Source organism: Danio rerio, chromosome 3 (genome assembly GCF_052040795.2).
Source record: "Danio rerio strain M-AB ecotype USA chromosome 3, GRCz13ab, whole genome shotgun sequence".
Classification (NCBI taxonomy): domain Eukaryota; kingdom Metazoa; phylum Chordata; class Actinopteri; order Cypriniformes; family Danionidae; genus Danio; species Danio rerio.
Window position 1 is genome coordinate 6137969 of NC_141023.1, and position 19375 is coordinate 6157343.

The 19375-nt window shown below is 38.1% G+C and overlaps 2 protein-coding genes and 1 long non-coding RNA gene across 13 annotated transcripts in view; 1 reads left to right on the plus strand and 2 right to left on the minus strand.

Moving 5' to 3' along the window:
- The window catches only part of atg4db (autophagy related 4D, cysteine peptidase b), a 47588-nt gene extending 39596 nt beyond the window's left edge, over nucleotides 1–7992 (minus strand). For all 11 annotated transcript variants that reach the window (XM_087241976.1, XM_087241967.1, XM_087241974.1 and 8 more), the window contains 1 exon segment: nucleotides 7859–7992. The gene's annotated coding sequence lies outside the window, so the exon portion shown is untranslated.
- Nucleotides 355–4433, plus strand: LOC141381120 (uncharacterized). The gene is made up of 2 exons (XR_015480353.1): nucleotides 355–462; nucleotides 1447–4433. It is a non-coding gene; the product is annotated as an uncharacterized LOC141381120 (long non-coding RNA).
- Nucleotides 7993–9536: 1544 nt separating the features above from the next.
- The window catches only part of mast1b (microtubule associated serine/threonine kinase 1b), an 88240-nt gene continuing 78401 nt past the window's right edge, over nucleotides 9537–19375 (minus strand). Inside the window, exons 26-27 of the mRNA XM_087243486.1 lie at nucleotides 15738–15925; nucleotides 9537–15254 (exon numbers count right to left, since the gene is read on the minus strand). Coding sequence (XP_087099612.1) covers nucleotides 13744–15254; nucleotides 15738–15925 — 1699 coding nt within the window. The 3' untranslated portion in view covers nucleotides 9537–13743. The remainder of the gene's footprint in view (nucleotides 15255–15737; nucleotides 15926–19375) is intronic.

The window sequence follows — 19375 nt, forward strand, 5'->3', positions numbered from 1 at the left end:
ATAAAAGTGTATGAAGAGTTCAGATGCAAAACCCTCCAAATCCATCATGCTCCTATAATTAGGTTCAGAAGTTTCTTTTTATAGTTATTAGCTAGTAAATAAAATACCTTTTTTGTTTAAAAAAATGTCACTTTAGACACTTCTTTTTTTTTTATTGAACATTTTGATTTTGAACAAAGCCCCAAATCCAGCCAACAAAAAGTGTAAAATAAAATAAAAACAGTAGTATTGTAATAAGTACAAAATCAGGATTGAAACAAATGATACGGTCTCTCTCATATTTGACCAAAATTGTACAGTTTTTTTTACTGGCACCATTTATTTTGGCTGTGGTGCATTTCAAGCTAATAATGTCCAGCAGATAAAGCCTCCAGGATAGATCAGTTGGAGTAGTCGTAAGACAATTCTTTGGTTTTTAACAAAGTACATTCTCTTTTGTGTCAAAACCGGCTGAATCTACTTGTGCTTTTTTTTAGGGGTGTCACGAATTCGATTTTTAATCGAAATCGATCGAAATTTATGCTCAATCTCGATTATCGAATCAAAAAATAGAATTGTCGATGCTGCCACGCCCCCATGTCACGTCAGCTTGGCTTGTCAAGCGCGAAAAAAAACATGCTTGTTGAAGTGCTTGTTAAACTGCAGAAGCAGGAGACCCGTCGACAGAGCTTAAACCCTCTCCTCTTTCAATGAAGTCGCCGGTGTGTAAGCATTTTGGATTTCCAGTGAGTTATGTTGACAACGTTCGTGTTGTAGACAAAAAAAAAAAACACAGTTTTGCAAGCTCTGCTATGTACGTATTAGGGTTCGTCCGATAGACAACACCGGTATCGTGATCCTCCGCCCGCCCCCGTTGCAAATCCGCTCCCGAAAAGTACACACTCAGGCCCTGTTTACACTGTCTTTGTTTTTAAATGGCATTTTAGAACGACAACGATTTGACATCCACAGTGGCATGTAGCATTTCTGAGCAGCCCTCCTTCCTCTCTACCTCTGAAAATGCACATCACGTGACCACAGAGACACAGACGCACTCACAGCCATGCGCTCGAGACAGCAGGTCCAGGCAGGCAGAGGACTGCTTCAATCTTTCACTCACTTGTACTTGTACTTGTACACCTCAGATACTGTTGGCTGGTTCCTGTTGGTTGTGCGTCTTTTTAACCGACGCCATTATAACGAGACAGATCACTGCCTATTCACGAGTCCCGCAGAAAAAAGTGATTGACAGGTGGTAATTATGTGTGTATCTTGCCTTTATTCATTTACTGTATGATTTGTTTATGGGTAAAACAAAGACCATGCAGGTCAGGTAGTTTAAACGGTAGGCTACAAATAATTAATTGGTCATTAATTAATTAATTATTCATAATCGAAAATCGAATCGTGCCTTTAGAATCGAAAATGTAATCGAATCAAGGATTTGGAGGATCGTGACACCCTCAGGTTTTTTTGCAAAAACCTCTAAATGCACCATTGGGACAAGACAAGGGACAAGTTGAAAATCAATAAAAATGCAATTAGATATTATTTTACTAAACCAAAAACACCTAAAATTAAAAAAAAAAAAAAATCTGTCAAGTAAGTGGCGGTTCATTCCGCTGTGGTAAACCAGGGAAAAGGCAGAAGGAAAATGAATGAAATCTGTCAAGTGCATTAATCAATAACATTAAAACTGACATTAATTAAATCTGAACAATCTGGTGTCATTTCTGATATCTGGGATTTAGATTTAGGGTGCTTTTACACCTGTGAATCGATTCAGTTGTTCCGAAACAGATTACAATTGTTACATTGTTGCTCTTTGCTCTTGGAGCGGTTTTCTTTCACACTGCAAAGTTTCTAAACGGACCAAAAGAGCTAAAACAAGTCACGTGCGAGTAAACTCTCCTTACATTGGTCAGAGTGTCAGGGTTTATTTTGCAGCGTCCCGCTAAGCTGTCAGGAGAGGTGGTGGTTTGGTGGTGATTGACAGGGTGCGCGCGCGCGACGTGTCTGAGGAGAGATGCAGTGAGGGGGGGTGAGAAGGGTGCGAGACGATGCCTATTTGAGGACCGGGAAAGAGACTCAAGATTACCGGGAGATCATCACTCGTTTGCGGGCATCCGGAGACTCATGAAACTTCCCGCCCTACTCATAATTCTCTCTTCATATTGCCGTATGCCTATTACATATCCATCACTTTCTCACTGCAATCGAACCGCTCCAGGGTTCGTTTCAATCGAGCCGAGACCACCTCATTCAAGCGATCTCGGAGCGATTACTTTGGCGCAGAACAGAGCGCGATTGCCCTGTTCACATACGCCAATCGAACCGCGCTAACTGGGCAAACGAGATACGTTTCGAAACAAAAGTGTAGGTGTGAAAGCACCCTTAATGCAAGTAGAACAATGTAAACATTGTAAGCTAAGCTTGGTAGATTCAAATAATGTAGTGTAAAACATTATGAAACTTCAATTTCTGTGCATTGTCCATTAATATAAAAAGCTTATCAGACGCATAGGTATTATGAAGTATTATAAATAATGTACAGTTTTATACATTAATTATCTAAAAAAAAGTAATCTCAAATTAGCAAATAAAACACAAGGTAGGTCTACTGGGCAAAAAGGGGATGCCTTTCAGACAATTTTAGAAGCTGTCATTCATTCATTCATTCCCACCATACTTAACGTCTTGGTCTTGTTTATCCTCATAGCATCCACGTGGGATAAAAGAAGGGTATCTTAACTCAGTCTTTTGTGAAATGGAGTTGGCGTTTAATGTATAGTAAATCAGACTCATTCAAAGTAGTGTTGCTGCGCAAAAAAAAAACGTCATGAATGCATGCTACACTTGCACACTACATTGTGTTTTCTTTTTCTTATAACGCAGAGTTTTGAGATGAGGGACGTTTTCATTTGCCATTCACGGACAGTCTCATTGAATTCCTCAAACTCCGTCTTTTAAAATCAAAATCGAAAGCGGAATACAAAAGTCTCCTTATAAAAGCCGGCGTATCAGCGCACTGCTACATTGAACACATATGATTCGATTTGCGTCTTCTGATTGGTTCTCGGGATATAGCTGCTTTTGCTGTCAAAGGCAAGTGGCGTTTAGCGGCTTTTGCCAACAGACTGTTATTTCTGAATGCACTGACGCTGGGATTTAGATCAGTGTTTCTCAACTGGTGGGTCTTTTGGGTCGCGGGAACATTTTCGGTGGGTCGCGGAGTGTGTGATCAAAAAAACAACAAAAGTTTAATATTTAACTTATTTAGCTTATATCGGACTTTTATTTTGAAATGGGCGTGCCGAAGCATGCTAATGGGACTTTTAATTTGGGTTAAGCGCTTTTGGCGAACTGCAATGCAAAAACCGGCACGTTTAAGGTCTGTTTTCTTTAAAAAAAATCAGCGATCTCCACTGGCTGAGTGATATCCGATATAAAGTGGGTCTCAGATTGTACAAGAAGCACTGCATTAAATTACATTTCCCCCCGTCATGTCTTTATAATATGAGCATTTATTTTACCCCAGTATATTTAATGGAGCTTCTGCGCTAGCCCACAGATTCTGACGGGCGCATGCAAGTAAACGGCTTTTTTTCTCGTTTTACGCTTGAGCAACTAAATGAATGCCAAAGTTTATTTAACTGAATGTATTTTAATGACATTACAACATCGATGCTGTAAAAGGAACCATATAAAATGGAAAAAAAAAGTTCACACAAAAGCAGAACAGCAAATAACTGCTGATTATTATAAAATGGTTATGATTGTTTTAATAATTTTACTTCAGTTTGCTGGTTTCTGTTCAGTTCAGCCAGATCAATGTTAATGTTTTATTAACAGTTCAGTTTAGTTAATAGTAACTGAACTTTTCCTTACACTAACCACTGTTTACAGTATTTGACATTTTTACTCTGTAATATTTCTATAATTTGATACATTTTGTTAAATGACAGCAGTAAAATATTGTTTATTTGTAAGTCTTGGTGATTTTCTCATAATTTATCTGTCACTTGTTGTGTATGTTAACAATTAAATACAAATGAATCATAATTCCTAAAAATTTGGGTCGCGGCCTGATGACCATGTGAAAATGTGGGTCCCATGGCCAAACCAGTTGAGAACCCCTGATTTAGATGATTTAAAGCAAATCTATTTGTTGATGGTGTACTAAGTGCCTAAATCATTCACTCAATGTCATTATCTCATTTTTGAAGTGCCGTTTAGCGGCTTTTGCATCTGAGCTCTTCAAATGTAGGCCCACAAAAAAAGAAAAGAAAAATCATATCAACACCTTTTTCAGCGTACCATTGTTTATTTATTTACTTGCGTAAAAAATATATTTAAAGGGTTCATACACATTTTTACTACTAAAATTCCATGACTTTTCCAAGACTTTTTCAGAACTATTAAGTACACTTTCATGACGTAACCTCTACATTTACACATTAAATTATAAGAAAAACAATGACGTTTAAATTTATTACAGCTTATCATAAAACACGCAACAATCTATTTTGTTTAAATTTGTTTTTATATGCATGTAAAATTGATTTTGATAATGCTTAAAAAGCACTAACAATGTGAGAGAAGGTTTTTGTCCAAGGACAGAAAAGAAGTAAAGACAACTAACCTATATTCAAGCTAAGGCTGCAAAATACAGGGTTTCAGCATCGATATCGCAATGTGTGCACCCACAAAAGTCACATCACAGGATATGCCATGTTGGGATTATAGTTTAATATAGAGTTTAATCATAATGGAATAATCCATTTATTATCTTCATGCATTTTTAAAGAGATCACCCTTTTAATTTAATAACTCCTATAGTATTGAAACCAAGCGGCAACCTCCCGCTCTCCCTCAGGAAGCCAATACGGAAGTAACTAAAACTGCAATTCATCCGAAATTCCGCTAGTCCTGGCCGCTCCTGGCTCCAAAATAGAGCAAATTTCAATTGAGCCCACTATTAGAATGGCCAACTTTACAGCAGAAAAAAAGGTGTTTACAGCCTGGTACAAAAAAAGATTTTGGTTAATACAGCTAATATTACCCTTCATGACAACTGTGAGGGGGGTGCATTCTTTTATAACTCATCCGTTTTCATCCGTCACTTGAGTGCCACTTGAGTGACAGCTAGGTCTCGCTGGTCGCCGTCACGTCACCTCAGCTGAATCCTGCAGATTAGCCACTGAACTCTGGACCACTGACTGAACTGGAAGACTTTTTAAGACCATTATGAATTAAATTTTAGGGTGCTTTCACACCTGTGAATCGATTCAGTTGTTCCGAAACAGAGATTACAATTGTTACATTGTTGCTCTTTGCTCTTGGTGCGGTTCGCTTTCACACTGCAAAGTTTCTAATCGGACCAAAAAAGCTAAAACAAGTCACGTGTGAGTAAACTCTCCTTACATTGGTCAGAGTGTCAGGGTTTATTTTGCAGCGTCCCGCTCAGCTGTCAGGAGAGGTGGTGGTTTGGTGGTGATTGACAGGGTGCACGCGTGACGTGTCTGTGAGGAGAGACGCAGTGGGGAGGGGTGAAGGGTGCGCGACGATGCCTATTTGAGGACCGGGAGGGAGACGCAAGATGACCGGGAGATCATCACTCGTTTGCGGGCTTCCGGCGACTCACGAAACTTCCCGCCATACTCATAATTCTCTCTTCATATAGCCATAAGCCTATTACATGTCCATAAAACACTGTGATATAACCGCGCTCGGATCGGATCGCTTTCTCACTGCAATCGAACCGCTCCAGGGTTCGTTTCAATCGAGCCGAGACCACCTGATTCAAGCGATCTCGGAGTGATTACTTTGGCGCGGAACAGAGCGCGATTGCCCTGTTCACATATGCCAAACGAACCGCGCTAACTGGGCAAACGAGACACGTTCCGAAACAAAAGTGTAGCTGTGAAAGCACCCTTAGACTCATACAAGGCTAAACTCAAAGGAGTTTTTTGAATGGCCCTGATGGAAATTTTTATTTGCCCTATCAAAACAATTATTATAAATTAAGACATTTAATAATAAAATTATAATTTAACAATAAAAAACTATTTTTGATATCTCTTCGCAAAATATTTTAAATATTGTGTCAAAACAAGCAAGCTCTAGTTGTAAACATACACTTTTTTTCAACATAAAAGACAAATGTTTTAAAAACTATGATAAACTAAATGTATGCACAACAGTCTGTCCAGGTCAGATCCTCAGTACGCATGGGCCAGTACAAGATTCTGATGATATGACAACCTTAGATAAAAATATCACGGTATCACAGTATTGTGCTTATTGCTCTAACTGGGTAAAAAAAAAAAACTTTTTTCCCTTTGAAAACAAGATATTCTATTTTTGGAAAGATTCATGATATTTTGGCACAGTAAACAAGTCAGGCTACATAATTCACATGACTTCTGCGGTCTTCTTTTTTTTTAAAACTCTGATTTCTTTACAATTTAAAACTGAATCTTAGGATGTCTTTTCTACTGAAAATACTGTTGTGCTAAAAACAAAACAAAATTAATAAATAAAATAATCTTACACATACTTAAAGAACAGTATTACAGAAAATTTTGGCAGTTTTAAAACCTTGACTTTTCCAAATCGCAGTATACCTTGAAAACGGTTAACGTCCCATGTCTAATCCTCAGCAGTAAATACATGGAGAACTTTTAAACAAAATGTTATCATAAGGAAAACATAAATGAGCAATTCCAGCGTTATGGATGTGACATTTGCAGTAAAAACTCAAAACATGAATTCACATAGAAAGTTTATGTTAACATCATTTTGACACATCTGTTTATATTTTCCAAAACAACTAACCACAGAGTTATGGGACCAGAAAAATATTAATCTGTAAACATTTTTTTTATTTTAAATAAGGAAAACAAGCATGCATTATGGATATGACAAAAAAAAAAAGTTTGCAAATTGACAGTATGCAGTGACTGATCATTTAATTCTACAAATTAAACTGCACAACCCAAAAGAAACAATGCTAATCAATAGTATGAATCGGCTCAAAATAGATCCAAAATGATTGATTTTATTTTATTTGACATTTTTGCATTTATGAGGAAAAAGTGTCGTAGATGTGACACTTTTCCGTTATGGATGTGACAGCTGTGAAATAGCCACTTGTGTGATTTTTGGTCAATTAAATGTAATAGTTTGAAACACTGACAGACACATTTATGAGTATTTTTATAGTGTAAAATACTTTCTTTCACTAAAAATGTATAAATGGTTTCTCTATTTTGGTGAAAACTTTCTTTTTTCATGGCAAGGTTGACATTTGCAAGGAATTGCTCAAATCATTCTGGTAAACAGAGTTAAAATTTTGATTTTAAAATAAAAAGTTAACATTTTATTGAGATTAATTGGTGATTGTATGGGTGTTAATGGCCAGATTGGGAAGATATTCACAAAGGAAAATTAAGACCTGTTAAAAAAAGATCTAAGACCTACTACACAATATTTAAGTAAATTTAAGACCTTTTAATGCCTAAAAATCTGATTTAGAGATTTAAGACATTTTAAGACTTTTTAAAACCCGTCGACACCCTGACCATGGGGAGTGAGAGTAGTGTTTACTAGTGTTTATATAGCAACACAGCCGTAGCACATTATCATACTGTGGTATTAAGTCATATATGATAAAATAATAAACAAATAAGACACCCTGTCCAAATGTAGAGATCGTACACTACATTTCAGCTGTGTTAGTGACTTTAACGTTAACATTTTATCTTACCGTCACGCGGAAATCACGTTCATACAACTTGTGAAGTTACATGTTCACAAATAAACAAGGCACTTTCTGACAGTGGGCGATTATATTTTAATTAAGTTATACAATACTTACCTAAAAGGACGGTTCAACTGTCACGCCATTGTATATCGGTGTATTTCAGCGGTAAACTTTCCAAAATACAAACATATTACGACGCCACTCGGTTTCACTGCCTGACTGATCACTCGTCAGATCTCCCCTCCTTCACGCGGCATCAAAACTCGCATCTTTCCTCTGATTGGCTGTGCGGTTCTTACACGCTCTCTGATTGGTCAGTTGAGTTAGTACGCAAGAAAGGCAGGACTAGGAACGTCCCAAATTGACGTTTTCGATGACCATTGGGCTTTCATTTCGCGTTTGAGGTAACGGAAAAACGGTAAGAATTTGGACTGCTCACACAAAAAACAAGTATATCAGTACATTTTAGTAAATAATATAATGTTTTTGAAAAATACCAATGTAAAAATTGTTGAATTAATCAGTTATGGTTTTTCTATAAGTTAGACGCTGTGGTAATATGAACAAATTTGACAATATGTTTTCTACAATCATATAGTGTATATTCACATATCAGACCAGTTTACTATAGCAAAAACTAAAGTATACTACAGTATTCATTATAGTTTATTCACAATATTTACTACTACATGCTACCTACTGTGATACACTATTAGACTAAAAAAAAAGCACGGTCGTACTTAATATAAATATATATTTTTATAAATATATAAAACTAAAATCTTATTCAAACTACTAAATTTATAGATACTCACTGGCCACTTTATTAGGTACACCTTACTAGTACCAGATTGAACCCCCTTTTGCCTTCAGAATTGCCTTAATCCTTCGTGGCGTAGATTCAACAAGGTAGTGGAAATATTCCTCAGAGATTTTGCTTCATATCGACATGATAACATCACGCAGTTACTGCAGATTTGGCGGCTATCATGAGCCAATCTTCCGTTCCACCACATTTCAAAGGTGCTCTATTGGATTGAGGATCTGGTGACTGTGGAGGCCATTTGAGTACAGTGAACTTATTGTCCTGTTCAAAAAACCAGTCTGAGATGATTCTCGCTTTTTGACATAGCATGTTATCCTGCTGGAAAGAGCCATCAGAAGATGGGTACACTGTGGTCATAAAGGGATGAACATGGTCAGCAACAATACTCAGGTAGGCTGTGGCGTTGACACAATGCTCAATTGGTACTAATGAGCCCAAAGCGTGCCAAGAAAATCTCCCCCACACCATTACACCACCACCACCAGCCTGAACCATTGATACAAGGCAGGATGGGTCCTTGCTTTGATGTGGTTTATGCCAAATTCTGACCCGACCATCCCAGTGAAAATCCCAGTAGATCAGCAGTTTCTGAAATACTCGGACAAGCCCGTCTGGCACCAACAACCATGCCAAGTTTAAAGTCACTTAAATCAGCTGTCTTCCCCATTCTGATGCTTGATTTGAACAGCAGCAGATCGTCTTGATCATGCCTACATGCCTAAATGCATTGAGTTGCTGCCAAGCGACTGGCTGATTAGAAATTTGTGTTACAAGCAGTTAGACAGGTATACCTAATAAAGTGGCCAGTGAGTGTAGCTTAACATTAATTTGTCCTGGTTGGCAAATCCGAGCCAAAACATATGTATAAAACAGCTTTGAACATAAAAAAAATGATGTGCTTTTTTACTTCCAAATCCTTTCTCATTTGAACAAACACACACAGAACAGACAACACAAAGCAAAACATGTTATCAGCTTCTTTATTATTACTGCACTTTATTATTATTTTTAAATTGCATTAGTTTATACCATTGCCTGAGGTGAGAAATCATAAAAAAACTGTAACTAAACAATGATATAAGAAGTCAATGTACAAAAAATCCTACAGTTTGAGGAAGATTTATGCAAAGCAGCTTAGTTACAAAGGGCCACATACAACCTCCCATTGTAATAATCAAACAGGGCGACAAAAATCATTCAAATCAAGTTATAAATAAATTATATAAACACAAACAGAGGTCAATAAAATCAATAAAGTGCATTCAATTGCTTGTACTCATTGCACGAGTAACTGTCTCAGGCAAACGCTATGCCTACAGAATCTAAACACATTGACGCACAACTGACACAATCTATCCTACACACATTACAGCACAAATCGATCAAAAAATATGTCAAAGGAATATACGCCCTACCCAAATATTGTTAAAAAACTTCCCTAAGTACTGTGGTAATAGTAAAGTGATGGTGATATATATAAGATAGTAACAAATATCTACCACTTTCATGTATATTTAGAGAAGTACCATGATAAATCTAGATGGCATCATCTAGAACCATTTTAAACCACTGTACTTTTTTGCGATCAGTTCAGTTTTCACCTCTAAAGGTAAATATTTGGGTAAAGTATAAACTCCTACATTGGCAAAACGATCAGTTAATTTGGAAGATAATCATTGCGCTAACGTGGCACCAAAAACACTCCTAAAACATCGCTAGATTTACTACACACAGAGTCCCCGAAGGACGTTCGCACAAACGTGAGAGTAACTGTGTGAATTAAAGTGTAAACAGATTCACAAATAACATCGTTTCATCTCTCGCAAACCACACGGACGTTTACATGTCAACTTACGGCGTAATAAATTCCTATAAAAGCTTGACGTAAAGATCACCATGTAGCAAAAAGTGAATTAAAAGCCCTGAATGGATTCAAATGAAACACGTCTACACACGAACCACCTCGCACTTCACAAACTCTTCTGCATATACTAAAGAATAATTCAGGCTTCGTCAGATTAGTAAGAATTCAAGTGTATAACCCACAGTGCATTTACTGGCCTATAATATAATCTACCAGGATGACATCATCATAGTGACATATTTTCTTCGTAGAGTTCATCTGATATTCTCAATATAATTTCATAACAATGACAATTCTTGAGGTTTGTCCTTCACTCTCAAGTTTTTAAACTATATTAACTCTCCGTACTTCTTCCCAGATATTTAAAAGTCAACAAGTCTGTGACATGTTTTACTTCCATAATGCTCACGCTTCTGTTTGGAAATCTTGCTACTTTGCAGAGTGCAATCCTCTCACAACCTTGTTTTAATTTCAGTTTAAAATTAAATATGGTGCTAGCTACCTTGGTTAAGGTCTTTTGGTTAAATAATTTGCACGGCCAAGGTGGTGCTATCTGAAAAAGCTTTGCACTGCTGACTTGTGCAGGGTGACCTAGCAGTTGGAGATGGAGAGTCTTCCGACTGCTTCGAGGCGACATCTTTCCTTTTGAGGGCCTCGAGTTGACCCTGATGGAGTTTAAGCCCGTTCTTGAATGCTTTGGAGTCTGTCAATTGGGTTTTCTCTTTCACTGTGGTCTCTCCAATGTCTTTGCCATTCTCCAGCCCTTTAGGACTAATGGTGCTAGCTACCCTGATTGAGGTCTTTTGGTTAAATTGCACAGCCAAGGTGGTGCTATCTGAAAAAGCTTTGCATTGATGAATTGTGTGGAGTGAGAATATTATGAATGCTTGGAAGAGCTCTTTTCAGGCTTTGATGATGATCCAGGGCCAGGCCAAGTTCCCGTCAATACTTGGTGACCACCAGATGAACCCTCAGACTTTCCCAATGTGGCAGCTTGTTTGTCCTCATTTGTCTTGGAGCTGTCCTTGGCCTTCCCGCCATCATGGAAGCCCAATTTCATTGGCCCAAGCACAGTTTTAGCCACACTGGTCAGCTGGGTCACAAAGCTGCTCCGGTCACCAGGAGAAATGGCGCATGATTTGCTTGTGCAAGGTGACCTAGCAGTTGGAGATGGAGAGGCTGGAGAGTCTTTGACTGAGGCGACATCTTTCCTCTTGAGGGCCTGGAGTAGACCCTGATGGAGTTTGAGCCCAGTCTTAAATGCTTTTAGATTGCCTTGGAACTGCTTCTGAGATTTTAGGTGTAACATTAATACCAGATCAAGTCCCCTCAACATTTAAAGGTCCTTTACTTGACTTGCTTGCCTCTGGAGTCTTTGTCAATTAGGTTTTCTCTTTCACTGGGCTCTTTCCAATGTCTTTGCTATTCTCCATTCCTTTAGGACTAATGGTGCTAGCTACCCTGATTGAGGTCTTTAAGTTAAATAATTTGCACGGCCAAAGTGGTGCTATCTGAAAAAGCTTTGCACTGATGAATTGTGTGGATTGAGAATATTATGAATGCTTGGAAAGTTCTTTGATGCCTTTCTTAGGCTTTGATGATGATCCAGGGCCAGGCCAAGTTCAATCCTCGGCGACCCCCAATTGAGGCCTCAGACTTTCCCAATGTGGTGGCTCGTTTGTCCTCATTTGTCTTAGAGCTGTCCTTGGCCTTCCCCCCATCCTGGGAGCCCAATTTCATTGGCCCAAGCACAGTTTTAACCACACTGGTCAGCTGGGTCACAAAGCTGGACCTGTCGCCAGGAGAAATGGCGCATGATTTGCTTGTACAAGGTGAACTAGCAGTTGAAGATGGAGAGGCTGGAAAGCCTTCGACTGCTTCGAGGCGACAACTTTCCTCTTTAGGGCCTCGTTGACCCTGATGGAGTTTGAGCCCATTCTTGAATGCTTTTGGACTGGCTTGGAACAGCTTCAGAGATTTTAGGTGTACCAATAGAACCAGATCTAGTCCCTTCAACATTTAAAGGTCCTTTACTTGACTTGCTTGCCTCTGGAGTCTTTGTCAATTGGATTTTCTCTTTCACTGGGGTCTTTCCAATGTCTTTGCCATTCTCCAGCCCTTTAGGACTAATGGTGCTAGCTACCCTGATTGAGGTCTTTTGGGTAAACAATTTGCATGGCCAAGGTGGTGCTATCTGTAAAAGCTTTGCACTGATGAATTGTGGAAGTGCGCACATTAAAAAAAGTAAAAAATGTACACTTCATGTTGACTTTTGCTGGGCGTTTCCAGTGCAAATGTAATTAAGACAGGATAAACGAGCATATATACACATGGTTTTATCCTTGTGCAACAATTATTTCCCATTTCCGCTAGTTAAACACTCCCAAACATTCCATCGTTTCTAGTATCGTGCTACTGTTGGCAGTTTAACAGTATAGCTGAGGTACTGGAATGAGACTGTTTGGATCTATCGTGTCGGTCACTAGGTAAACAGTTTAACTACTTCTCACATCTAAATCTGACAAATCGATTGATTGATATGGTGATGGCTGACAGGTCATGCCCTCTATAGAGCGGGCAGGAATGATTGGATGTGCAGTGTTCACTAGCATTAGGTCTTCATTTTTCATATCTTATTTTTTGACTCTTCTATTCACAATATACATATAACATGCATCTAAAGACATGAGCTGCATCCGAAATCGCATAGTACTAGTGTAGGTGATACATTTGAATTTGAGCTTCACAACTCTAAGAAAAGTGTGTTCAATACAGTATGAATGTGAGTAGTATGAATGGAATTCAGACGTACTGCATCGTATCATTATCACATGACCTATTAATGTCAGTTGCGTCGCTTCCCTCCCATTCATAAATTCTCTCGCATAGCCTCAAGGGAAAGTTAAGTGTCCATTGGAAGCACACTTCATAATCTCACCAAAAGTACTAGGTCATCCAGGTACATCTCACGTATTGTTTTTCCAATACTATAAATTCAGACATGCTACTCGGCTTGGGCACTATTTTTGACATATTATATAGTAGGGAAGTATGCGATTTCGGACGGAGCTATACTGTTTTTTTGTGTCTACATCCACATATGATGGTGCATATATATTTATGGCATATGCACAAACAAACATGTTTGACAACGATCATTTTGAAGCACCTTTTCTTGTTTACGATTTTTTTTTCTCGTAGATATCTTGGTTTGATGGCTGTAGAGTCTTTTGAACTTGGTCTGCATTTGGACAACTACTGGCAATGCATGCCATTCAAAGTTCCCAATAGTATATTTCAGTGAGAATATTATGAATGCTTGGAAGAGCTCTTTGATGCCTTTTCAGGCTTTGATGATGATCCAGGGCCAGGCCAAGTTCCCGTCAATCCTCGGCGACCCCCAGATGAGGCCTCGGACTTTCCCAATGTGGCGGCTCGTTTGTCCTCATTTGTCTTGGAGCTGTCTTTGGCCTTCCCCCCATCCTGGGAGCCCAATTTCATTGGCCCAAGCACAGTTTTAGCCACACTGGTCAGCTGGGTCACAAAACTGGACCGGTCACCAGGAGAAATGGCCCTTGACTTGCTTGTGCAAGGTGACCTAGCAATTGGAGATGGAGAGGGAGGAGAGACTTCGACTGCTTCGAGGCGACATCTTTCCTCCTGAGGGCCTCGAGTTGACCCTGATGGAGTTTGAGCCCGTTCCTGAATGCTCTTAGACTGGCTTGGAACTGCTTCTGAGACTTTAGGTGTACCAATAGAACCAGATCCAGTCCCCTCAACATTTAAAGGTCCTTTACTTGACTTGCTTGCCTCTGGAGTCTTTGTCAATTGGGTTTTCTCTTTCACTGGGATCTTTCCAATGTCTTTGCCATTCTCCAGCCCTTTAGGACTCTCGGTTTGATGAGGTTTGAGTTCCTGTACTCCAGAGCTCTGGACAATTGGCGTCCAATCTGGGATCTTGGGGCCAGTTACCAAAGTACTAGAAGATTCAATCTTTCCCACATCCTTGGCTACAACCTTCCCCATTGAGGCAACTGAAACTTGGGAAGACTCAAACTTAGAGGCTACTTTATCCCTCTGGGTTGTTTCACCCAACGGGGTTGATTTAAGATCTACAATGATTGCTACTGGTTCAGTTTTTGATGCAGTCTTCAAAATTGCTTCGCTTGAGTCAGCCTGCTTCGATTTCCCTTCAAACTCTCTATCCATGATTGAGTCTTGCCTCCCGAGTTGCCTTGCTGGACTCAACGTGTGCTTGATGGGCATGTGCGTTGGCGTTTGATCAGGTGGAGAGGGTAGAGCACTGGGCGTGTTTTCTCCTTCTATCTCCATCAAGCTCTGGAGGGCATGCTCGCAGTGGAAGGACTCCCGGCGGTATTCGGCATGCACAACATCCAAACCATGCTTTCTAATGCCAAGCCCTCCCTTCCTATCAGAAGATGACGAGGATGGCGGAGAAGGTGGACCGAGCTTCTCGGCGGACTGCACCCTTTGGAGAAGAGGGGAACGGGGTGGTTCTGCACTTTTAGGTCGTGGACGTGTTATTGGAGGGGAGGCGTGAAGCTTTGCAGGGAAGGCCTGGGTGGTGTTGGAGCTGCCAACGATGTGTCCCGCTATGGGTGGTGGAGAGGACGAAGTCGGGGATGGTGTGTGAGCCAATGGGGACAGAGGAATATTCCCGGCAGATTTGCAGCGTGCAGAACGATACTGGCGGTGGAGTTTGGGTGAGAGGCCATAAAGAGAGCTTGGACGCATGTGCTGAGATGTAGCAGGCGAGTTTGGTGTGCTGGATGCGGGAGAGCTGCTCTGGGATGACGTGCCTAAGTGGATAAAAATAGAGCAAGTCAGAACCTCAAAGAAACAGGAAAAGGGCACACAAGGATCACGCAAATACAGACTGAAGCCAAATATCAAAGGCTAATTAAGTTCAGTTCAGCGCAAGTCAGATGGAAAGGAAAGAAGAATCATATTTAATATAAATGTCATCTTCAGTAGGTCAAATATCACTCAAGGTCATACTGTGAGGCGTCAAACTTTGATTAAAATGTAGTATTAAAAGGCAAAAGTTTCTCTTTTGTTCTTTAGAAAGTAATTTTTACCACACAGAAACTCAAAGGCCCAAATCATACTCGTTACAGTGCATCTATGTAAAAACAGACGCTTCCAGCAACAAGCAAGACATTGACAAACTTTGAATTCTACACGAGACACATCATTTTCAGGATATCCTGGCGTATATACAGGTACATGCAAGTCATTAACATATGATACATAAAGTGTGTGAGAGTGGGAGGAGCTCTGACCGAGGTAGGTGGAGTCTGGCGGAGAGCGGTACGTCTGTGTCGGAGAGCGGGCAGACAGGTTATGTGTGGGAGATCCAGGCAGACTGTCTCCAGACGACAGCGAGCGATTCAGAGAAGACAGACTACGACTGGTGTGAAGAAGGTTTGACTGCTTAGTGATCTTACGAAAGAGAGAGCTGCGTTTCTTACTGCGGACAGACAGAGAGAGAACAATAAAGGTTATTTAAATAAACAAACACTAAGACTAAAACTATTCGTTAAATAAAGATTCACAATAAATAAAAAAATTCACAAAAACTGAAATTAAATAATTATAAGCAAAAATAATATTGGTTTTATTAATGGGAAAATCTGACCCCTAAGTACATACAGATGCGATTTTACAGTCAAACACATCAAGGACAGGTTTATAACCAACAGCATATGGGTCAATGACGTGACGCTCATTTTTTTGTGTCCATGTCTTTTAAATAAATTCAAGTAGGTTACAGTTTCAAAATAAATAAGCAAATTACTTGCATACATTCTCTATTTTGAGGACCAAGTTTAATTTTTTGGTTTTAATCCATTTTAAGAAAATTTTTAGGGGATTATTGCAAGAATGTCAATGTGGTGTAACCAAAAAAAATTGGTACCAAATAGTTTACCTTGTTTAAAAAAAGTGAAAGCCTCAATGAAACATTGTATCGGCTAGTCTGGCATAATTTTACATTAGACATATTTAATAGTAAATAAAGGTAAATATAGCACAATTGTTTTAAATATTATAATTCATTTGGGGAATTTTTTCTGTCACCTCAAATTTCTGAAATGTCAAGATGGTGTAACCACCATTTATTGAGCCATTTTGTTAATATTGTGCACAAGACAGTTAGACAGGAAATTGAATCACAGAGAAGAACTCTTGATAAGACTAATTGCTGCATGCAAAGGTTAGTAACTCTTTTTAAAATGTGAGATACTTTGACCTTTTTAAGGTATGGTCAGCTATTCTTAGATATGCATGTCAAATGGTAAGACCCCAGAAATGCACTGATAATTGTTCATAATTATAAAAATAAGTATTATATTTAAAAGTTAAATTTGAAATATTCCCACCAAGCCCATGTGCTTACATAGATGTTATTGATAATGCCTGTCAAATTTCATTTTAAATTGAAATGTCAAGGGGTGTAACTGGTTACACCATTTGACTCGTATAGCAGGAGTCTTTCTGTCAGGGGTCAATTTAGTCAAATATCATTAGTTCATGATGCTGATCAAAAATGCGACATAAATTAAACTACTATTTGTGTTCATAGTGTAGATTATTTATTTATTTTTGTTTGAGAAATAGGTGCTTAATCCACAACCTTACTATTAAAGCTCTGTAAACATAGGATAAAATTATTTTACTGCACAACATGAATGTTTTTTTTTTGTTTATGTTAATCCATGTTTATATTCACACAATATAATGTACACACTCTCTCATTCACACACACATTCATACACTACAGTCAATTTAGTTTTTCTAATTCACCTATACCGCAAGTCTTTGGACTGTGGGGGAAACTGGAGCTCCCAGAGGAAACCCATGTCAACTCCACACAGTAAGCCATCCTGGTCCATCTTGGACTCAAACCAGCAACCTTCTTGCTGTGAGACAACTGTGCTAACCATTAGCCACTGTATCACCCTCCTTTGAAATGTTGTAAGTATTTTTTTTCTTCTTGAGAAAGTCTTATTTCTTTTAGTTTGGATAGAATAAAAGCAGTTTTTAAAATGTTTAAGCAGTTTTTAAGGTCAATATTGTTAGCCTTCTTAAATACAGAACAAACCACAGTTACCCAATGACTTGGCCAATAGATCTTACTTGCCTAATTAACCTAATTATATTTTTAAATGTCACTTTAGGCTGAATACTAATGTCTTACAAATTATCTAGTCAAATATTATGTGCTGTCATCATGGCAAAGATTACGGAAGAAATCAGTTATCAGAATTTAGTCATTTAAACTATTTTGTTTAGAAATGTGTTGACAATAATATTCTCTCTGTTAAAGAGAACTTGGGAATTTCTTTTTTAAATAAAAGAAAAAATTAACATGGGAAATGAAACAAGGTTGACAAGCCTCTATAGACTGAGTGCACACAGCCTTAAGTTTTGGAGGTTTTCATACTTGATGCGCTTGCTGTTGTACTATTATTATTAACAACTGGAGGTGACTCGGAGGAACTTTAATGATGAAAAGTTGTGAAGAACAAGTCAGAAGTTGCTAAACAAATGAATTGCAGTTGAAATCAGTTTTGTTTGGGTTTTTTTACAGCATGTCTGATAAAAAATTTTCTTCTGGAGAAAGTCTTATTTGTTTTATTTAGGCTAGAATAAAAGCAATTTTTAAAAGCCATTTTGAGGTAAAAATTATTGGCCCTTTTAAGCTTTTTCCCCGCGATAGTCTACAGAACAAACCATGGATATACAATAACTTATCTAATTACTCTAACCTGCCTAGTTAACCTAATTAAGCCTTTAAATGCTACTTTAAGCTGTATAGAAGTGTCTTGAAGAATATCTAGTCTAATATTATTTACTGTCATCATGGCAAAGAGAAAATAAATCAGTTATTAGAGATGAGTTATTAAAACTATTATGTGTTGAAAATGTGTTGAAAAAACCTTCTCTCTGTTAAACCGAAATTGGGGAAAAAATAACAGGGGAGCTAATAGCTCAGGGGGACTAATAATAATTCTGCATAATTCTGAAGTTAACTGTATAAAATAAATAGTTTGTGGATAAGTTGTGGATACACTCATGAAATTATTTGTTGTCAGTCAGTCGTGTATGCTTACAAAAATTGGCCTTTAATCCCAGCACCAAGGCAACAACGAGTAAGCAGCAGTTCTTACGTACTAGTGATTTACGTACAGTGTTTGGCAAATTGTTTCTAAATAGCTTAAAAGTAAAATAGTGGATTTTTTTCTAATATCATCTACTTATTTTTATTTTAATTAAGCCAACTGAAAAGAAACAGTGATGGAAAAGGTGTTAAATGTTAAACATGTTTCTTTAGTTTGTTAATATTCTATTGATGAGGGCCACACATTTAATGTAAAGGATGTTATTACTTGGTGTATTAAAGTTCAGCAACCTGGTTTCATTGTTCTAAACACATTTGTCAATGACAATCCCACTGAAATTGTTGACTTTCATTCTTAATTTGAATTGATTTTAATTGTCTATTTCAAAATCTTTGGCTGTAGAAGCAACACTGTCAGGTGGTGTAACTGGTTTTTGTCAATTGGTGTAACCAGTATTTTACATAAAAATATAATTATGTACATGGAAATAATGTGAAATTAAAATTAAAACACTTAGTTTTGTGTAATAAAATAGTTTTTAACATTTTTTACATAATTTGTCAAAGATTATTTAGAAACCAGAAGTGTTTTTAGCATGTGTCTGGCCGAATATTGCAAAAACTCATTAAAATGTACATTTAGAGATAATGCGAATACAATAAATGTTATTGTGGTATTTTAAAATGAAGTATTTATTTCAGTGTGTACACTTGCATATCATCTAGGAGGAGTAAATTATTTAATATTTCACAATTTTTGGCAGTTACACCATTTGACATTTTCAGTTGCATTCAGTC